Source organism: Schistocerca cancellata, chromosome 6, assembly GCF_023864275.1.
Source record: "Schistocerca cancellata isolate TAMUIC-IGC-003103 chromosome 6, iqSchCanc2.1, whole genome shotgun sequence".
In the NCBI taxonomy this organism is placed as follows: Eukaryota; Metazoa; Arthropoda; class Insecta; order Orthoptera; family Acrididae; genus Schistocerca; species Schistocerca cancellata.
The window spans coordinates 692243285-692260381 of NC_064631.1; the positions used below are offsets into that span (position 1 = coordinate 692243285).

General features: G+C 37.5%; 1 protein-coding gene across 2 annotated transcripts in view; it reads right to left on the reverse strand.

Moving 5' to 3' along the window:
* Window positions 1–2559: 2559 nt before the first annotated feature.
* Window positions 2560–17097, reverse strand: part of LOC126190870 (solute carrier family 35 member F5) — a 167490-nt gene continuing 152952 nt past the window's right edge. Inside the window, exon 11 of one of the 2 annotated variants that reach the window (XM_049931469.1) lies at window positions 2560–6174. In XM_049931469.1, coding sequence (XP_049787426.1) covers window positions 6105–6174 — 70 coding nt within the window. In that variant the 3' untranslated portion in view covers window positions 2560–6104. The remainder of the gene's footprint in view (window positions 6175–17097) is intronic. The other variant, XM_049931468.1, reaches the window with a different exon arrangement.

Genomic DNA, 17097 nt, shown 5'->3' on the forward strand with positions numbered 1-17097 from the left:
TGAGGTGCAGACCATGTCTAATGAAACCTGATCTGTTTAAAGACTCAACTGACACCCACTGCCATGCCCTCCACCACCAGCGTCTTCTCAATCCCCATGTTAACATGCCTAACAGCAGCATTAAGACGAGGCCAATCATGACGCTGAAATAATTGCATGAGGTGCACATTTGCGCCACCAGTCTGAGCAGCTATCTCTTCCAAGTCACCACCTACATCATACTCCCCGTCCCTATCAAGACTATTCCCAGTTCCATCCACAATCACTACCTGATCCTCTTTCAAAAAGTCTGTACATAACTCCCCTATGTTAAAGTCACCTGAGCCAATCCTACACTAGCCTTCACAATGCTGGTGACCTGGTACTCACTCCCCAACATTTCCTGCAGCTGCTGGCTTACACCTTTGCCATGTGGACTGCCTAATAGCAGAACCTCCTTCTACCTATTTGAAACTTCAACTGTCTTAAAGTCCTTAACTATTGAAGTCTACTGCATGTTTTCCACACCTATAGCTACAAGAGGCTCCTCTCCACTGAAGTCTGACAGTTGGTCAAACTGTTACGCAAAGTACAACTGTCTGAGTATCTCCTCCTCCTAGTAGCCTTCTTACAAACTACCAGTTCCATTTCCCAGAACCCTTCTCACTCTTCATCCTATCTAGTTCTTCCTTTGCATTTTGTAACTGCACTTGAAGGGCACAGATCTCATACTCCTGCTCCTCTATGAACTTATTTCTGCTACAAATTCTGCATTTACAGGAGAGGACCTCGCTAGAATGCCCACTGGCTTCCCCATTTCATTCCTCCTGGCTCCCCCATTTCATTCCTCCAACGAAAATACTTTGAACAAATTTCACACTGTAACCTGCTACTAACAAACCTATGACAAAGCCCACACTTCTCACTCAAGGTAAAATGTTAATAATTGCTGAAAAAACTAAATGTCTGTATTATCTAAGTTCAGTTACTACAGTAGAACGATTTAAAGAACTAACAACAGTGACCTCAAATTTCACTCTAGCATCTTCTTCTATCAATACTACTAAACCACAACTAGCATCTTCTTCTATCAATACTACTAAACCACAACTGATATCAATACTACAAAAACTTCACAAAACCATAAAATCAGGTATCCACTGGAACACTCAATAAACCCAAACACAGTGAGTGAAAGTTTTAACTAAAATATTTCACTAGAAACAGCAAGCAACAACAGCTGAAAACTGCCATACTAAATTTAATAAATGACTACAATGCACCAACAACTTTATAAAACACAGTGAGCAAAAGGTTCTGTCATTTCACCAGAAACAGAATAAGACACCATTGAAAACTACTAAATTAATAACTGAATACAGTGTATTAAAAACTTTGTCAGTACTTAACTTTAGAACTGCTGTAGCTGCAACTGCATGCTGTGAAATGTAGACACGCTGCGGAGATATCAATGAACAACTGAAAACTACTAAATTTAATAACTGAATACAGTGCACAGACAACTTTATCTTTGTTCTTACAATTTAAATGGATAGACAAAAAAATCTACCCACCAAGCGGCAGCAGAATGTACACATAAAAGATGGTTGCAACTGGCAAGCTTTCGGAACCAGTGGCTCCTTCTTTAGGCAGATGAGATGAAGGGGAAGGAAGAGGGGTGAAGGAGAAGGACTGGAAAGGTCTAGGAAAATGGGTAGATTTCGGGAAAGTCACCCAGAGCCGCATGTCGGGGGAGACTTATCGTGTGGGGTGAGAAGGAAAGACTCTCCTCCTCATTCCGTGCCTGAAGAAGGAGCCACTGTATGCCCAATTACATTATTGCTCTCCTAATTTTTTTTCTAAATAAATTAGAAGTCCATATGACTGAAAATTCAGATACTTACTTGTGCAAGATGATTTTTTTATACATTTGAAAATTGTCCTGATTTTGTTTAAAAATAGTAAGAGAACCTTGGCATGATTGATTGGTCAAGTTGCTTACTCTCATGACAGAATTTACTGGTTGCAGAGGTGCATGTAATTAAATGTCGTGCTATATGGCAGAGTGAGACACTATGTTGACAACAGAGTGAGACACTGTGTTGACAATCAACAGTCATATTCAATTAAAAATGAACCTGTAAATTGTGGTTATGGTTCCACATCAGCTGTAGAATATTTCAGAACAAATGCAATTTGCAAATTCATTCCTAATTAAACATCCTTGCAACATTTTTATTACAATGTGTGTTCACAAACATTCCATGCTATACAACTACACTTTTTATATAAATTAACTGGTTCAAAAATGTATTAGACATCGAGGTGCCTAGTGACCAGTTGCCAATGTGGAAGTGGACAGCCTTGCAAAGTAAAAAACACAATTCAGCCCTTAGCTTTCAGAATTTTTCATTTAGTTTTTGCTACAGGAGAATAAGAAACACAAGAAACAGGAAAAATGGATGACATACCGATGTTGGAGGGAGGAAAAATACTTTTCCAATACTGGTTTAAGGGAACAAAAATTAAAGGGAAGGAAAAAGTAAACTTCTGGACTTCAAAAGAAATATACCACAGACACAAATATTGTCAACAGCAGTTTATGATCATGAACATAAAGAAACAAAAAATGCAACATAGTTTAAGAAATGGAATGTATGTTCATCACAAGTGATATTTCCCACAAGCAAATATATAATTATAAGTTGCATTATTGTAGCTCATAACATTAAAGAAAAAGAAAAAAAAAATACCGTTTTGGATGATTTAAGTACAAAGAGCATTCTGATATTCAAAACAAAGGGCTCTCTTGTGGATTTACTCAAAAGTATGAGTAAAATGAATTTTCCTCAACTTGCAAGTTATTAACTGTCGTTTTTCATTCAGTTTAGCTTATACAAAATTCAGAACTGATCAGCAGTGCAAATAAGAAAAAAAAATTACAACATATTTGAAGTTTTTCACAGCTGAATCCATCATTAATAGATATATTTGGCTACCAAAAACAAGAAAGCTTCAACAGTATCTGTGAAAGGAACCAGTTTGTGTATGAATAATATGACATAAAAACTTTAAAAAGTTCCTACAACATGCTCTTTCTTAAATTCTAAAAAATGCACTGCTCGAAAATGTTTATTCATCTGACCTCCACATTTTTCATCTCATCTGAGAAACAAAACCCATATACTCACACATTTAAAAGATTTCATCTTTAAGTGTATCCACATTAAGCCCTTGCAGTCTATAATACATTCATCCAAAAACATACACTCAGACTCTATATAAAAAATAACCACTTATAAGAGAAAACTTAACAAGTTGTGACTAGAACAAGCTGCAGTGCAAGCAAAAAATATCAAAGCATGACAATTCAAAAGTGTGCAAAAATAAAAATGTACTGGCATTAAAAGCTAGTTATAGTGCATTTAAATGCAACATCCACTGATTACAACAAAATGCTGACTTTCATGAGCATTCACAAATACATCACTTGATCTACCAATAGAAATTAACTTAGCTTCCTATTAATGAATTTATTAAAATACTATTAAAAAGAACACTATGAGCAAACACAATTCTTGTGCCCATGAGATAACTGTCACTGAGAATAAGTTACAGATTCCTATACTCTACTGTACACTTGAGTGACAGCTGCAACCTCTTCTGGAGTAAAATTGCTATAGCACTCCAACATTCTGATTATCACATCAAAAAATGTATTTTAGAAACTGTCTATGGAAGAGAATCTTCTAGTTCTTTATTAGTCTGCATCTGACAAACAGGAGTACAGTTGCACAGGAAAAATGTCTGCATGCACCCAATCACATTTATAACATTTCCAATTGCAGATGTCTAAAGTATTCCTTTCAAAATATACACACACCATTTTCTAAATCTTTTACACACACTACTTCAATTGACATGTGGCTCCTATTTGTTGTCAACAAATAATATGTTAAATGAGAAGGTTTTAAATAATTACTGTGCCATTTTTAAGAAGAGTGAAGTAGTATAGACATCTGCTATGCATTTGTATTTCCCTGTGTGCCTTGTCTTGAGGGCTTCAATAACAACAAAATGAATAAAATCAGATGGCAACCAATTCACATCTGGAATTTGTCACTGTCATATATGAAATACAATTTCAGGCTTTGCCAATGAAACATAAAACAAAGTATTCTAAGGACTGCATAAAACTAATTCAGCAACAATGAAAAAAAATAAAACTAAACCAAAATGGTATCAAACATTACTGCATAATCCCATGCACCAGTCAAAAGAATAAAATGAGATTTCCAGAAAAATGTCACTGAGTAACTGAAACCCACTGCATGCCAAGAACAGACAGGTCATTTAGTATTACCAGAATTTTTTGAAAGTTTTTTTTTCCACATAGTTTTGTCAGTCACATATACAATTTATATCACTTGAACAGAGAAATTTTGTATCGCGACAGTAGGAATAATTGTGCTTGCTGAACATAAAATGTCTTTGCTAAACAAAATGTTTTTGTGCAGTAAAAAACTCATGCAATTGACAGATAAAAATGTTACTTGATTGTAATACAAAAGTATGGAAAAATGAATCCATCAAATATGTTTGTAAGAACAAAAAATGTTCACATGGGAATAAAGATAATGACATGATAAATATCTGCCACAAGAAACATCTTTTGAACTATAATTACACCAAAGACTATACAGAAAAAAATATGTATTTTACAATACTTAAAAAGACATTATACCAGACACAACAGCATTAAGAGATAATAGGAAACAATGAAAGAAATAAGCAAGGGATGAGTCACAAGTTTGTCTGTCACAGTTCACTTTCTGTTCATGTAGTATTTGCTCGTTTTTAAGGTAAAATAAAAACTGGCTGAATTATTTAGTTCCCTGATGTTCATTAAACTTAAATTTCTATCAGTTTCTATTCATGTCTACCATAATGTAATAACATGCAGGTAAAAAGTAACAGAAGTCATTACTGATATTCTTTTGAAGGGTGTTAGAGAACTGGACAAGAACAACAGATTTTGTACCTCAAGTAAATTTAAATAACAGTTATAAAAGATAGATTAAATGTGTAGCACTGAAAGAGCTCAGAACAGTGCTCTAGGATCAAACAAATTATGACTTGTGAAGTATGATCTAAAACATATGAAAATGTGGTTACGTAGAAATCGGATTAAACTGGCAAATGCAGTGTAATGACATCACCTTATTTTATGTTCAAAATGCCATAAAATTTAAAGAAAAGAAATCCGATAGATACTGAGACAATAACTGTGTGTTTTATCTTCTGTATACTTTTATTCACACCAATTTTAACATTTTAAGTGAAAGAAAAACTTATTCACAGTATGTTCACAATGGTAAGTATTTATTGTGACATGTCTATAACATTTATATAAATAGCTTTCTAAATAAGATGCCATCTCTCCTTTTTTGAGAATCATAGCCTTAAAATCTTTAATATGGGTTTCAGCAGTGTAAGGTTTCCTTTCTGAGCTCCACTTTCTTGACAAAATGCAGGTTAATGCCTTTTCCAGATCTGCATTGGATTCATTCCCATAACAGAACAACATGATGTATGAAGAAAATTACAGACTGAGGACAATGACAGCATCAACTCTATGGCCAGTTACATGCTCCCACTTAAGAATTCATTCTAAAAGTCAAAAATCACACACAAAAATTACAAATTCTTCACTCAAATTATGCAACTTGGAATCATATGTACCGAAACATGTACATGCTGTCTGAAGTAAACATTTAGTTACTCTAAACAATTAACATTAAGGTACTAAAATATCACTTTCAATAGTTGTTTGTATTTGTGCGAAGAATAAATGCCACATGTGGAGCTTGAAATATCCACACCTAAAACTATTTAATACCACTTCAATGATAAAACAGATATTACACTTCTGTAAAGTTAAACAGGTTTCAAGGGAATGGTTTGCCTACACTGAAAATATGTGTTTTTTTTTTTTTAATATTTGCAGTCTTTAATGTTGACCTGTATCTCAGAATTTTCGAATGTGAAGCAGGAACTATAGTATTTGTAGCATATAAGAATACTTCTGTACAGAAAATGTGACCCGCATCTACGTTTGACTGTCATCACGCTTCGTGGTCAGCTGAGTTAATTCCAATCAAAGACTCGGTTTGCTCATCTTCACAGTCAGTAGTCCTGAAAATAATGAAATCATTAGGGTAAAATGAAAATATACCAAGCAGTCAACAAGGCTGTGAAGCAAAATAAAAGAATAGGTTCTTTTATGTAGTGATGTGTTAGTACCAAACAACAAAATTGAGAGAACATTTCAAAATGTTAAAAGTTTGAGACCCAAAGAGGCTCAATTCACACACTATTTTTTTAGTTCTCATCAATGGGGAGAACCCTCAAAAATATAAAACTATATGTATAGAAATACTGCTCTAATGAACAGTGTTTGTAGACTACACTAGCTGTACACAACTTAACATTATTCATTGGTGACCCTTTAGGCTTTTAATAATGAGAAATATCTTTGACTGAGTGGCTACACACCAAGCAGTGGCAGAACATACACATAAAAGACAGTTGTAACTAGAAAGCTTTCAGAGCCAGTGGCTCTTCCTTCAGGCACAGGATGAGAAGGAAAGAGTCTTTCCTTCTCACCCCACAAGGTAAGTCTCCCCCGACCCATGGCTCTGGATGAGTTTCCCAAAATCTACCCCTTTCTCTAGGCCTCTACAGTCCTTTTCCTTCACCCCTCTTCCTTCCCCTTCAACCCTTCTCCCTGAAGAAGGAGCCACTGTGTGATGAAGCAAGCTGGGATATTTTTTCTTCCCCTCTTGTTCTGCCATCTGCTGCCTTAAATTTTTTATTAAACTAATTACCATTGGAAATGCCGTGTGGCTAGGGCCTCCCGTCAGGTAGACCGTTCGCCTGGTGCAAGTCTTTCGAGGTGATGCCACTTCGGCAACTTGCGTGTCGATGGCGATGATATGAGAATGATAAGGACAACACAACACACAGTCCCTGAACGGAGAAAATCGCCTACCCAACCGGGAATCGAACCCGGGCCATTAAGTATGACATTCTGTCGCGCTGAGCACTCAGCTACCAGGGGCGGACACTAATTACCATTAACAAACATGTATATAATCTACTTTTTCATAAAGAGAAAGGTTGGCCCTCAGTTTTAAAGAATATAACAGCAGATCTAATTTTGTGCTTAGTTTTATGTATGCAATTGATTTGCTAATTTACTTTGTCTATGCCTAGTTAGTATCGTTTTTTATAGGGCAAAATCAGTTTTCATAACTTAAATTCTATTGCTGACATATAGCCAAACATAAATTCTGAAATGATTGTAAACAATTGGAAGACGAAATGCTAGTATTCTTAAAGTATCTATTTAACTCTAGTCGGAAACATGTTAGCAAAACCAGCCCTTAATCCATTCCAAAGTAATTTCCAATTTTGTCAAAAGTATTGTTTGCGTAACTATATATGTTAATTTCAACATTTTAACAATTAGTTCGGCCTAAACCTTGTATTAGAAGAAACTGTTAAAAGGAATGACTTTTTTGATGTATTCAGTTAATTTTGTGAGTTAAGTTTTACTTGTAATTTCAGTAAATTTAACTTCGAACAATGTGTAGTTTCAGCACCTATTATTGCGAGGATGTATAAGGGTCCGGTTTTTGGTCACGAACCAGTCAGTCCAAGGTCGAGTTTCAGACGAGGAACCTGTGTTGGTTAGAATGACAACAATGCATCAACTTAACAGTGAAATAAGTGTTACACCAATAGGCTGTGTGTTAAAGCAATGACAGTGACTGTTCAATTTATTTGAAACACAGGTAACTGTGTGGTTAGGATTTTACAGCTCGCAGATTTACAACAGTAAACTATTGTAGCAGTATGTGGATGTTTGCCTGCAAACTATTAATGAGGCTTATGGAAAGTTAAACAATAGTGCACTGGCCCTATGAAATGTGTATATGGGGGATTGTGAAAAACGAAAGTAAACATCTGCAAAACGCAACTGTGCAGCTGTCGGCTACATTCTTTACCGTAGTCAGTGTCCAAATTAGAAACCCCATTTTTCAGCCAGAGTAGCAATGCAGTTCATTGACACCAAGGACAACAAACGAAGAAAATAAAGCAGGCAAACCGCTACAACTGGCTCTGAAAGCTTGCTGGTTATAACCATCTTTTGTGTGTATATTCTGTAGCCGCTTGGTGAATAGATTTTTTTATCTATCCAATTAAATTGTTTTAACATACCATTTCAGTTTCATGCTGTGTATACGTGTCTCTAGACTCACATTTTAGTATCCAGAGATTGATAAATTTGATTGTGACTGCATTATATTTGTGCTCAATAGCATGAATGTTGACTGTAGTGTATAATAATTTACTCTTATTAGTTGCCCATGCTTTAATACTGTTACTAAACAAACTTCAGTCCTGTAACTGCTCGTGTGTGAGATGGTGGTCTCTCTTTACTGATGAAGGCTGTGCCCGAAAGCTCTATGTAAGTGTCTTAAGTGTCCCTGTCTGCAGTTTCACATGCCTTCTTTACAGTAAGAAGCAATCTGTCTTTTCCTACATTGTTAATAGTCTTACCTGGAGCCTCCACTAGTTGATTTATCTTGGTAACATATTTGAATGATTAACATTGCAAGATCACAGGTTAATGTAAATGTGAGATAAGTTATTGCAAATGTGGAATGATGGTACATTAATAACTGGTGTGCAACTGTCAGAATGTTCAATGCAAGCACGCAAACACGCATCGTATTCTACAGGTGCCAGATGTCAGTTTGTGGGATGAAGCTCCATGCCTGCTGCACTTGGTCAGTCAATACAGAGACGGTTAATGCTGTTTGTGGATGATGCTGGAGTTGTCGCACAATGATATCTGATATATGCTCAATTGGAGACTGATCTGGTGATCGAGCAGACCAGGGCAACATGTCAACACTCGGTAGTGTGTGTTGAGTTACAACAGCGGTATGTGCATTAGTATTATCCTATTAGAACATGCCCCCTGGAAAGCTGTTCTTGAATGGCAGCATAATAGGTCAAATCAACAGACTGATGTACAAATCTGCAGTCCGAGTGCATGGGATAATCACGAGACTGCTTCTGCTATCATACGAAATTGCACCCCAGACCATAACTGCCGGTATAGATCCAATGTGTCTAGCACACAAATATGTTGGCTACAGGCCTTCAACTGGTCTCCTCCTAACCAATATATGGCCATCACTGGCTCCTATGCTGAAACAGCTTTCATCAGAAAACACAACAGACCTCCATCCCTCCCTGCAATGAGCTCTCGCCTGACACCATTGAAGTCGCAAATGGTGCCGATTTCGGGTCAGTGGCAGACACACTACATGCTGTCTGGCTTAGGGTTGTCCATGAAATAACCAATTGTAACTGCTGCTGCAGATGTAGTAAGATGCATCGAAGTCATATGCTGAACACAATGGTCTTCCCTTTAGGTAGTGCCACGTGCTGTCTGGAACCATGTCCTCTTGTGACTGTATTCTCCAATGAGTACCAGTGCCAGCAACCATTTACTGATTTACTGTGGTTACATTCTTCCATGTCTTTTTTCTGGGGTATCACAGAAGGAACATCCACCTTTCCATAGCCATATTACACAACCTCGTTCAAACTCAATGAGGAGGAGTGGGTGCAGATCACCTCCTGTTCCGCCTCCACCCGTGTCGCACAACCCACAATTCCAGCTCATGCAAGTTACCCGGCTGCAGCTGCAGAGTGCACTTTCTGGTACGTGTGCACCATCTTCTATCATTTGGAGCCACTCAGTTGCTGCATCTGTGACCAGCATCTGTGACTGCTCTGTATTGGTGACATCATCAAAGAATCCGTAGAAATACGACTGGCGGAAAATCTGTTAAACCGTGACAGCGGCTACCAGCTGGACAGTGCATGGAATCCCATCAACTCCACGATTTGCTCAAATCGAAGACGACAGAGTGCGTCGACGGCCGTGGCAAACAGCAACGCAGAGGGCGACCGAGTTCCGCTATTCCACCAGCGAGGGCGCTGCCGGCGGGCAGTGTTGGTTCAACTATCAAGTTTTCGACGCATGCGCAGAATAGTTACAGTACGCTATATATTGCGGAGCGGAGAACGTTATTGCCAGTCTGCGACTGCTCACCTGAAGATGACTGGCAGGTGCCCAGTTGAAATATCGTGCGAAGTATTGAACAACAACCGGCTGCAAGCCCGAAATTTGTTTGAACAATCATCAATCCTGTTTGCACTCTATGGCGCAGCTAGAAGTGGATGCCGGGCAGAGTGGTGCTCCACATTACTAACATCTCAGCCCTGGCTTGGCTGCAGATGGCAATTGAAGTGGGCTGCCTTCTGCTTCTGTGTACCTAATAGAGTAATACTCATTGGCAAGTGAACACAGCTTTGAACTGCTTGTAGTTGTGATAACGCCCTACATTACATTTTTCTCGCCATGTGTTCTCCAACATAGTTTGGACATGTTGTTTCCTTCTCCCGCAGCAGTGAATAACACTGGTTCACATGGCCGCCAGCACACTTCACACAGATGTTAAGCGTCAAGAAGTGACATGCCCAGTGCCCTGACACCTCAAGCATTAAGGTGACCCTCGCCTTGACTTGAAGGTATCCACAGTGACCACCATCTTAGCCACCAGTGAGAGGTGAAACAACTTCAAACTTTCAGAGTTGTTCTTGGTGACAGCTAGCAGGAGGAGTCCATTTTCACTTGTGTTCAGGAATTTCATGGGCACCCTGAACCAAGGTCTTCCAATTCTTGTTTACAATTATCAGATGCTGCAAAACACAACCTCAATCATTGTGTCTGGGTGCGTGGTGTGCGTGTAAAACAGCCACTTGTGCGCACCCACTTCACTCATCACATGCCTCTAGTTGTCGCATTGCGGAACTTGAATCACACCAGGTTTTTCCAGTAGATTTCAAATTGGAGTCTTCCTTGACCTACTGTGAGATGGTCTGCAGAAAACTGCAGTAGTAATTTAGTACCTGAACAACGACATGTGGCAGTCTCGGCTCCTTCCATACCAAAGGTTGTTGGCTGAGGGAGTTAGCTCAATTTTCAGACTGTTAGTATTACAAGAAGTGAATAAAACTGAAAATTTTGAGTCTAAAATGTATGAAAATGAGGAGGTGGTTCAAGTAAATTTATTCTATCAAAAACACTAGAGGGTTATGAAATAAAAGCAATTAACTTCTGATCTGTTTAACTGAATTGCAGCCTGCAAATTATTTAGAAGTAATGTGTGTTTCTAAACATCATCTGACCACTGATACAGGAATGCTGACTATGGATGGATACAACTTGTCATCCAGTTATTGCAGTTTGAGTATGGAGAAAGTAGGTGTTGCTACTCTCATTCTGAAGGGATAAAAATATAAAAGTGCTGATACTATTAGATTTTTTGATCAGCATTTTGAAGCTTTTGCTGCGCAAGTAGATTTTCATGGAAAGTTAAGTAATGTGTGACTTGAGAAAAATGTTTCTCAATGTAGCCCTTCAGTCTCATGCAAAGGGGAGAAAGAAACAGTAGCTACTAGTATTTGGTGTTTGATGCAAAGGATAAAGGAACGTTCGTTTCAGCAACTTTGTAACAACTAATTAAAATAAATTACCTCTCCAAAGATCATGGTTCGCATTACAAGACTTCTCACACAGCCAACACTGTCAAATCTTAATTGAAATAGGGACAAATATCCCACTCATTTCATCCTTCCCAGGACCTAGATGGAACTTCAGGAAAGCAAAGTGGGATGTATTTCCTAAAAATCTGGACAAATGGCTTGGTTGGATTCCCCCAAAAGCAAAAAACTATGAGAGGCTTGTTGGAGCTATGATAAGTGCAGCAAAGAAAGCAATCCCTAGGGGCTACCGGAAGCAATATATTCCAGACTGGGATGAAACTACTGAGAAACAGTATGACGGATTTCTAAAAAGCAGGGAGCCAGAAACAGCAGATAACCCACTTCATAACCTCAACCCAGCCAGACGAATTAGGTGGAGTGAGACTGTTGAGTCACTCAATTTTCAAACATTAATCAGAAAAGCATGGTCATTAATAAGGAAGTTGTATGGAAACAAAGTTAAAAGTAAGGAACAACACTCAAATATCAGCTAACAGTGTTGCTTCATATCTACTGTCTACATCAAGAGCACCGAGGGATAAACTCATACAAGACATATCAGACGCAAACTTACATTGCTCAAAAAGGACACGAAGGAACAATTTGACTTCTCAAGAACTTTCTCCATACCTGAAATATGTGCTGCTCTTAGAACTCCAAAACCCAGAAAGCTACCAGGAAGTGACAGAATCCACTCAGAATTTCTTCTGCATAGTGGGAACTATGCAAAAAGATGCCTGGTAGATTTCTTCTCTGATATTATGATGTCTGGTTCAGTCCCAAAAAAATGAAGCAATCAAAGATCATAGCAATACTCAAGCCCGGCAACCCACCAGCGCAGACTAATAACTACTGCCCAGTCGCACTGTTGAGCATTAGTTATAAGTTCCTTGAGATAATTCTACAAAATCCAATTAGTCCAGTAATCTTACAGAGCCTTCCTCTTGAGCAAGCTGTATTCCATCCAGGATGGAGCTGCATTGATCAAGTCTTATCTTTAACAACATTTATTGAAGCAGGATACCAAATAAAGCAGAAAACATCAGTTGCTTTTGTCACTCTAAGTGGAGCATATGATACAGGTTGGAGGCATGGACTGCTTTATAAATTATTGCAACTCATCCCATGCAAATGGACAACAAAAATAATTGACAACATGTTAACTGGAAAGTCATTTACTGTAACTACAGAAAAAGACACTAGCTGCCCAAAAGAATTGAATAATGGTTTGCCACAGGGCTCCACCCTTGTTCCTCTCTTGTTTAATTTATATATATCTGATATCCCTCCAACATAGTCCAGAAAGTTTGGCTGGGCAGATGAGTGAGCAGTAGCTACCTAACACCAAACTTTTGAAAGAACTGAAGTAATCCTAACTTCGGATCTACTTATCATAAGCCACTCTTTCCACAAATGGAGGTTACAACCAAACTCAAAACAGAAGTTTCATGTTTTCATCCGTCCAATAGATTGACAAACAGAGCCCTCAATATCTACTTTGAAGAAGATAAACTTCATCATAATATGCACTCAAAATAACTTGGGATCACGTTAGATAGGACACTTTCTTTTAAGAGCACTTGACACAAACATCTACTAAGCTCAAAACCAGAAACAACATTCTCCATAAACTCTGCGGCTCTTGTTGGGGATCATCAGCACACACTCTCCTGGGTATCAGCACTCTGTTTGGTATACTCAGCAGCAGAGTACTGTGCGCCTGTCTGGCTTAATAGTCCACACGCAGACAGAAGAGCACACTACTGCATGAATACCAGATTTCTAATAACACTGACCTTCCAATAGTGGACGGCGTATTCCCTTCAGAGTGAAAAAGACTAAGGTCAAGACATCTTACTTTCATCATAGCCAGGACTCTTATGGAAACTGAATTCAGTCCCATCAATGAATGGAACCGCTGATGACAACAAACTGTTCCCCATAATGCCTGAAGCTGCCCTGTATCCAGAAGAAACCCAGCCTCCGGAAATTTGGACTATCTTGAACCACATCCGAACGGACCATGGACGATGTGCAGACACTCTCTGCAAGTGAGGGAAATTTTCATCACCATCCCGTGACTGCGGTGCAGAACAACAGACAGTTTCTCATGTCCCACATGTGCCTACAGGGGTCCTTTTCAAGATTTCCTCACAGGGACGAGTGAGGTTATAAATACACAAAAGATCTTGATATCCATCTATAGCTGCTGCTATTTGTGGTATTTTATGCTGGAGAGCTGTGCTTAAATGTTGATGTTGTAATCTTTATATATGTATTTCCATACAATAAATAAATAAACTAGTGCTTGTAACTGTCAAATGTTATTCTTTTGTCATTTTTGTAAGTAAAGCAAAGTAGGGATTTGATCTTTAAAAATGATGTAATTAAGATATGTTTAGTGATACGAGGGGCATTTAAAAAGTCCATGCAAAAATAAAAACTACTTACGTGTTTGGGGTAAACCTTTTTTTTTATTTTTTGACAGTCTCATTTTAGACTTACACACTTCATCCTACACTGTTCTAATTTGTTGATCCCTTTCAAATAATAAGAATTGTCCAAGTTAGCAAAATAGCTATTAGTTGCTGCAATCACCACCTCATTTGAATAAAATCTTTTTCATGCCAGCCATTTCTTCAAATTGGGGAACAAATAGTAGTCCGAGGGAGCCAATTCTGGAGAATAGGGTGGGTGATGTGAAACAAGTTGGAATCCTATTTCCAGTAATTTTGTGACCACAACTGCTGAGGTGTGTGCTGGAGCATTGTCGTGATGGAAAAGGACTTTTTGCGGTCCAATCGCCAGCGTTTTTCTTGCAGCTCGGTTTTGAAACGGTCCAGTAACGATGAATAATATGGACCTGTAACAATTTTACCATTTTCCAGATAGCCAATGAGGATTATCCCTTGCAAATCCGAGAAGACAGTCGCCATAACCTTTCTGGCCGAAGGAATGGTCTTCGCCTTTTTTGGTGCCGATTCTCTCTTGGTAACCCATTGTTTTGATTGTTGTTTGGTCTCAGGAGTATAGTAATGTAGCCATGTTTCATACACAGTGACAAAACAACGCTTAAAGTCCTGCGGATTCTTCCTGAACAGCTGCACACCAACCCTGTACCACTTCACACGATTCCGTTTTTGGTCAAGTGTGAGCAATCGCGGAACCCATCTTGCGGATAGCTTTCTCATGTCCAAATGTTTATGCAAAATATTATGTACCCATTCATTTGAGATGCTCACAGCACTAGCAATCTCACACACCTTAACTCTTCTGTCATCCATCACCATATTATGGATTTTATCAATGATTTCTGGAGTCATAACCTCCACAGGGTGTCCAGAATGTTCAGCATCACTTGTGCCCATACAGCCACTCAGAAAATTTTGAAACCACTTATAAACTGTTCTAATTGAAGGTGCAGAATCACCTTAATGTTTATCAAGATTCCCTTTAGTCTCCTGAGGCAGTTTACCTTTCATAAAATAATATTTAATCACCACAGGAAATTCTTTTTCGTCCCTTTTTTGACGATCACTCGACTTCCTTGATTCACACGAATGCCAAACACAAAGAAATACACCAATATGGCTGAAACTTGGTGTGCGTTCTTTCCAAAGATGCTACTAACTGAAAATGACCTTGATACACGCCGGTGGTGCCATCACTCGGACTTTGCACGGACTTTTCAAACGATGCTCGTATAATGAGATATTTTAAGTAATAGTAAGACAATATTGAAGTTAGTAATGAGTATGAGACATATTAAAGTAATGTAGTGATGTTTAGACTACTTGTCAGGGACCCTGTCTTGGTAGTATTTAATTTTTGTGAATACATTTGTTAGTTAGCACTGGTAAATTGTAAGATACAACTGAGTAACAAAGAGAATGTTCGCTAAACTTTTGTAGGTTTATGTAAAAGTATGGCACTGAAGATAAATATATTTGGTATTTTCAGAAATATAGTAGTGATGCTGAATAGTGGATGAAGGTTCTTTAGGAGCGCAAAATGAAAAAAAAAAACCGAATATTTAACAATTAATAAGGCTATTCTACTATGAATTTGTTTTCTGAACACTGAAGTGCTTACCTTCCGTATAATGTGAACTTCTCAGAAGATAAGTGGTTACGAAAATGTTTGTGTGTTCTGTGAGTAATTAGTCTAATTAAATAGAAAAATGAAAATGAAACCTAATAGAAATTAAGAATTGCTTTCAGTGAAGATGGTGTAACCTTGAAAATTAATTAACTTCCTTTGATTTAGTAATTATCTATTTTGAATATAGCTTCCATAGATTTCGTTTAAATGTCAATCCAAGAGCTTCTCAACACACTGTGTCATTTTGAGAAACAGACTGCGGAAAAGAAACTACACAAAGTGTTGTGACTAAATGGAACATCTATAGAGTACGTATGGAGTTAATAAACTGAGCCACACATTAGTCTAAAAAAAACTGTGTCAACTACTCTAAAGACCAGTGCAAAATTTTTCTTAATTTTTTTTGTGAAAAATATAATTAAATTTAGAAAATTTTCAAGACTTCTTAAAATTAACTAAGCAAACTGTATATCTATGTATAAATTTGTAACTGATGTTTTCAGACTTTGTAACTTTTATTTTGTATGAGAATCATAAGCTTTGCCCTATTTGATTCATAAATTCACTTCATTATTCTAAATTCGAGTATATTTAGTGATATGTGATAACTTGTGATTTTATATGTTTTGACTGTACTGTGTATTTTTTGTGAGTAATTTTTCCTTTACATTGCCTTACCCAGTTCTATTTCAATATCTGTTTGTACAATTCAATGGGTGGTGATGTAACAGAGCAATCCCAATGTCAATACTTTTTTTCTCTTTCTTTTCTGATTTCTTTTCATTTATGGTGCATATATGATAGTTAGGTGAAATAACTAATTTCTTTTTCAAGCAGTATTTCAACAAACTTCATTATTCACTGTATAATTTACTAAATGCTGATGACAATAGTATAAGTGCTTCTTAGGGAAACATTTTATTTGAAGAAATGTTAAAAAATTTCTATACTGCAAGCCATGTGAACATCAAAATTCTATTATGCTATTTTTTTCTCTACTGTAACATATTTGAAAGCCCATACTCTTCTTCTTGTTAATATTTCAAAAGTTATTTGTACTCAAAATTTTCTTGTTCCAGAATGTTCCGATCTTAAAAGTAATTCTTTCCTAAATTGAGTTCCATAATTATGCAGCCATGATTTTTCTGTTTTTGAAAATGTGTACTTTTACTACAATAACCTCTCAGTTTGCTAACTGTTCAAATCAGAAAACTTCACTTACTCATAATTTCTTAAGAAACTTTGGGAACCCCCATTCACAGTACGACTTCACTGCCATAAAGCAGTTCCTGTTATCTTCACATTTTCTTAATGTACAACAGTTCA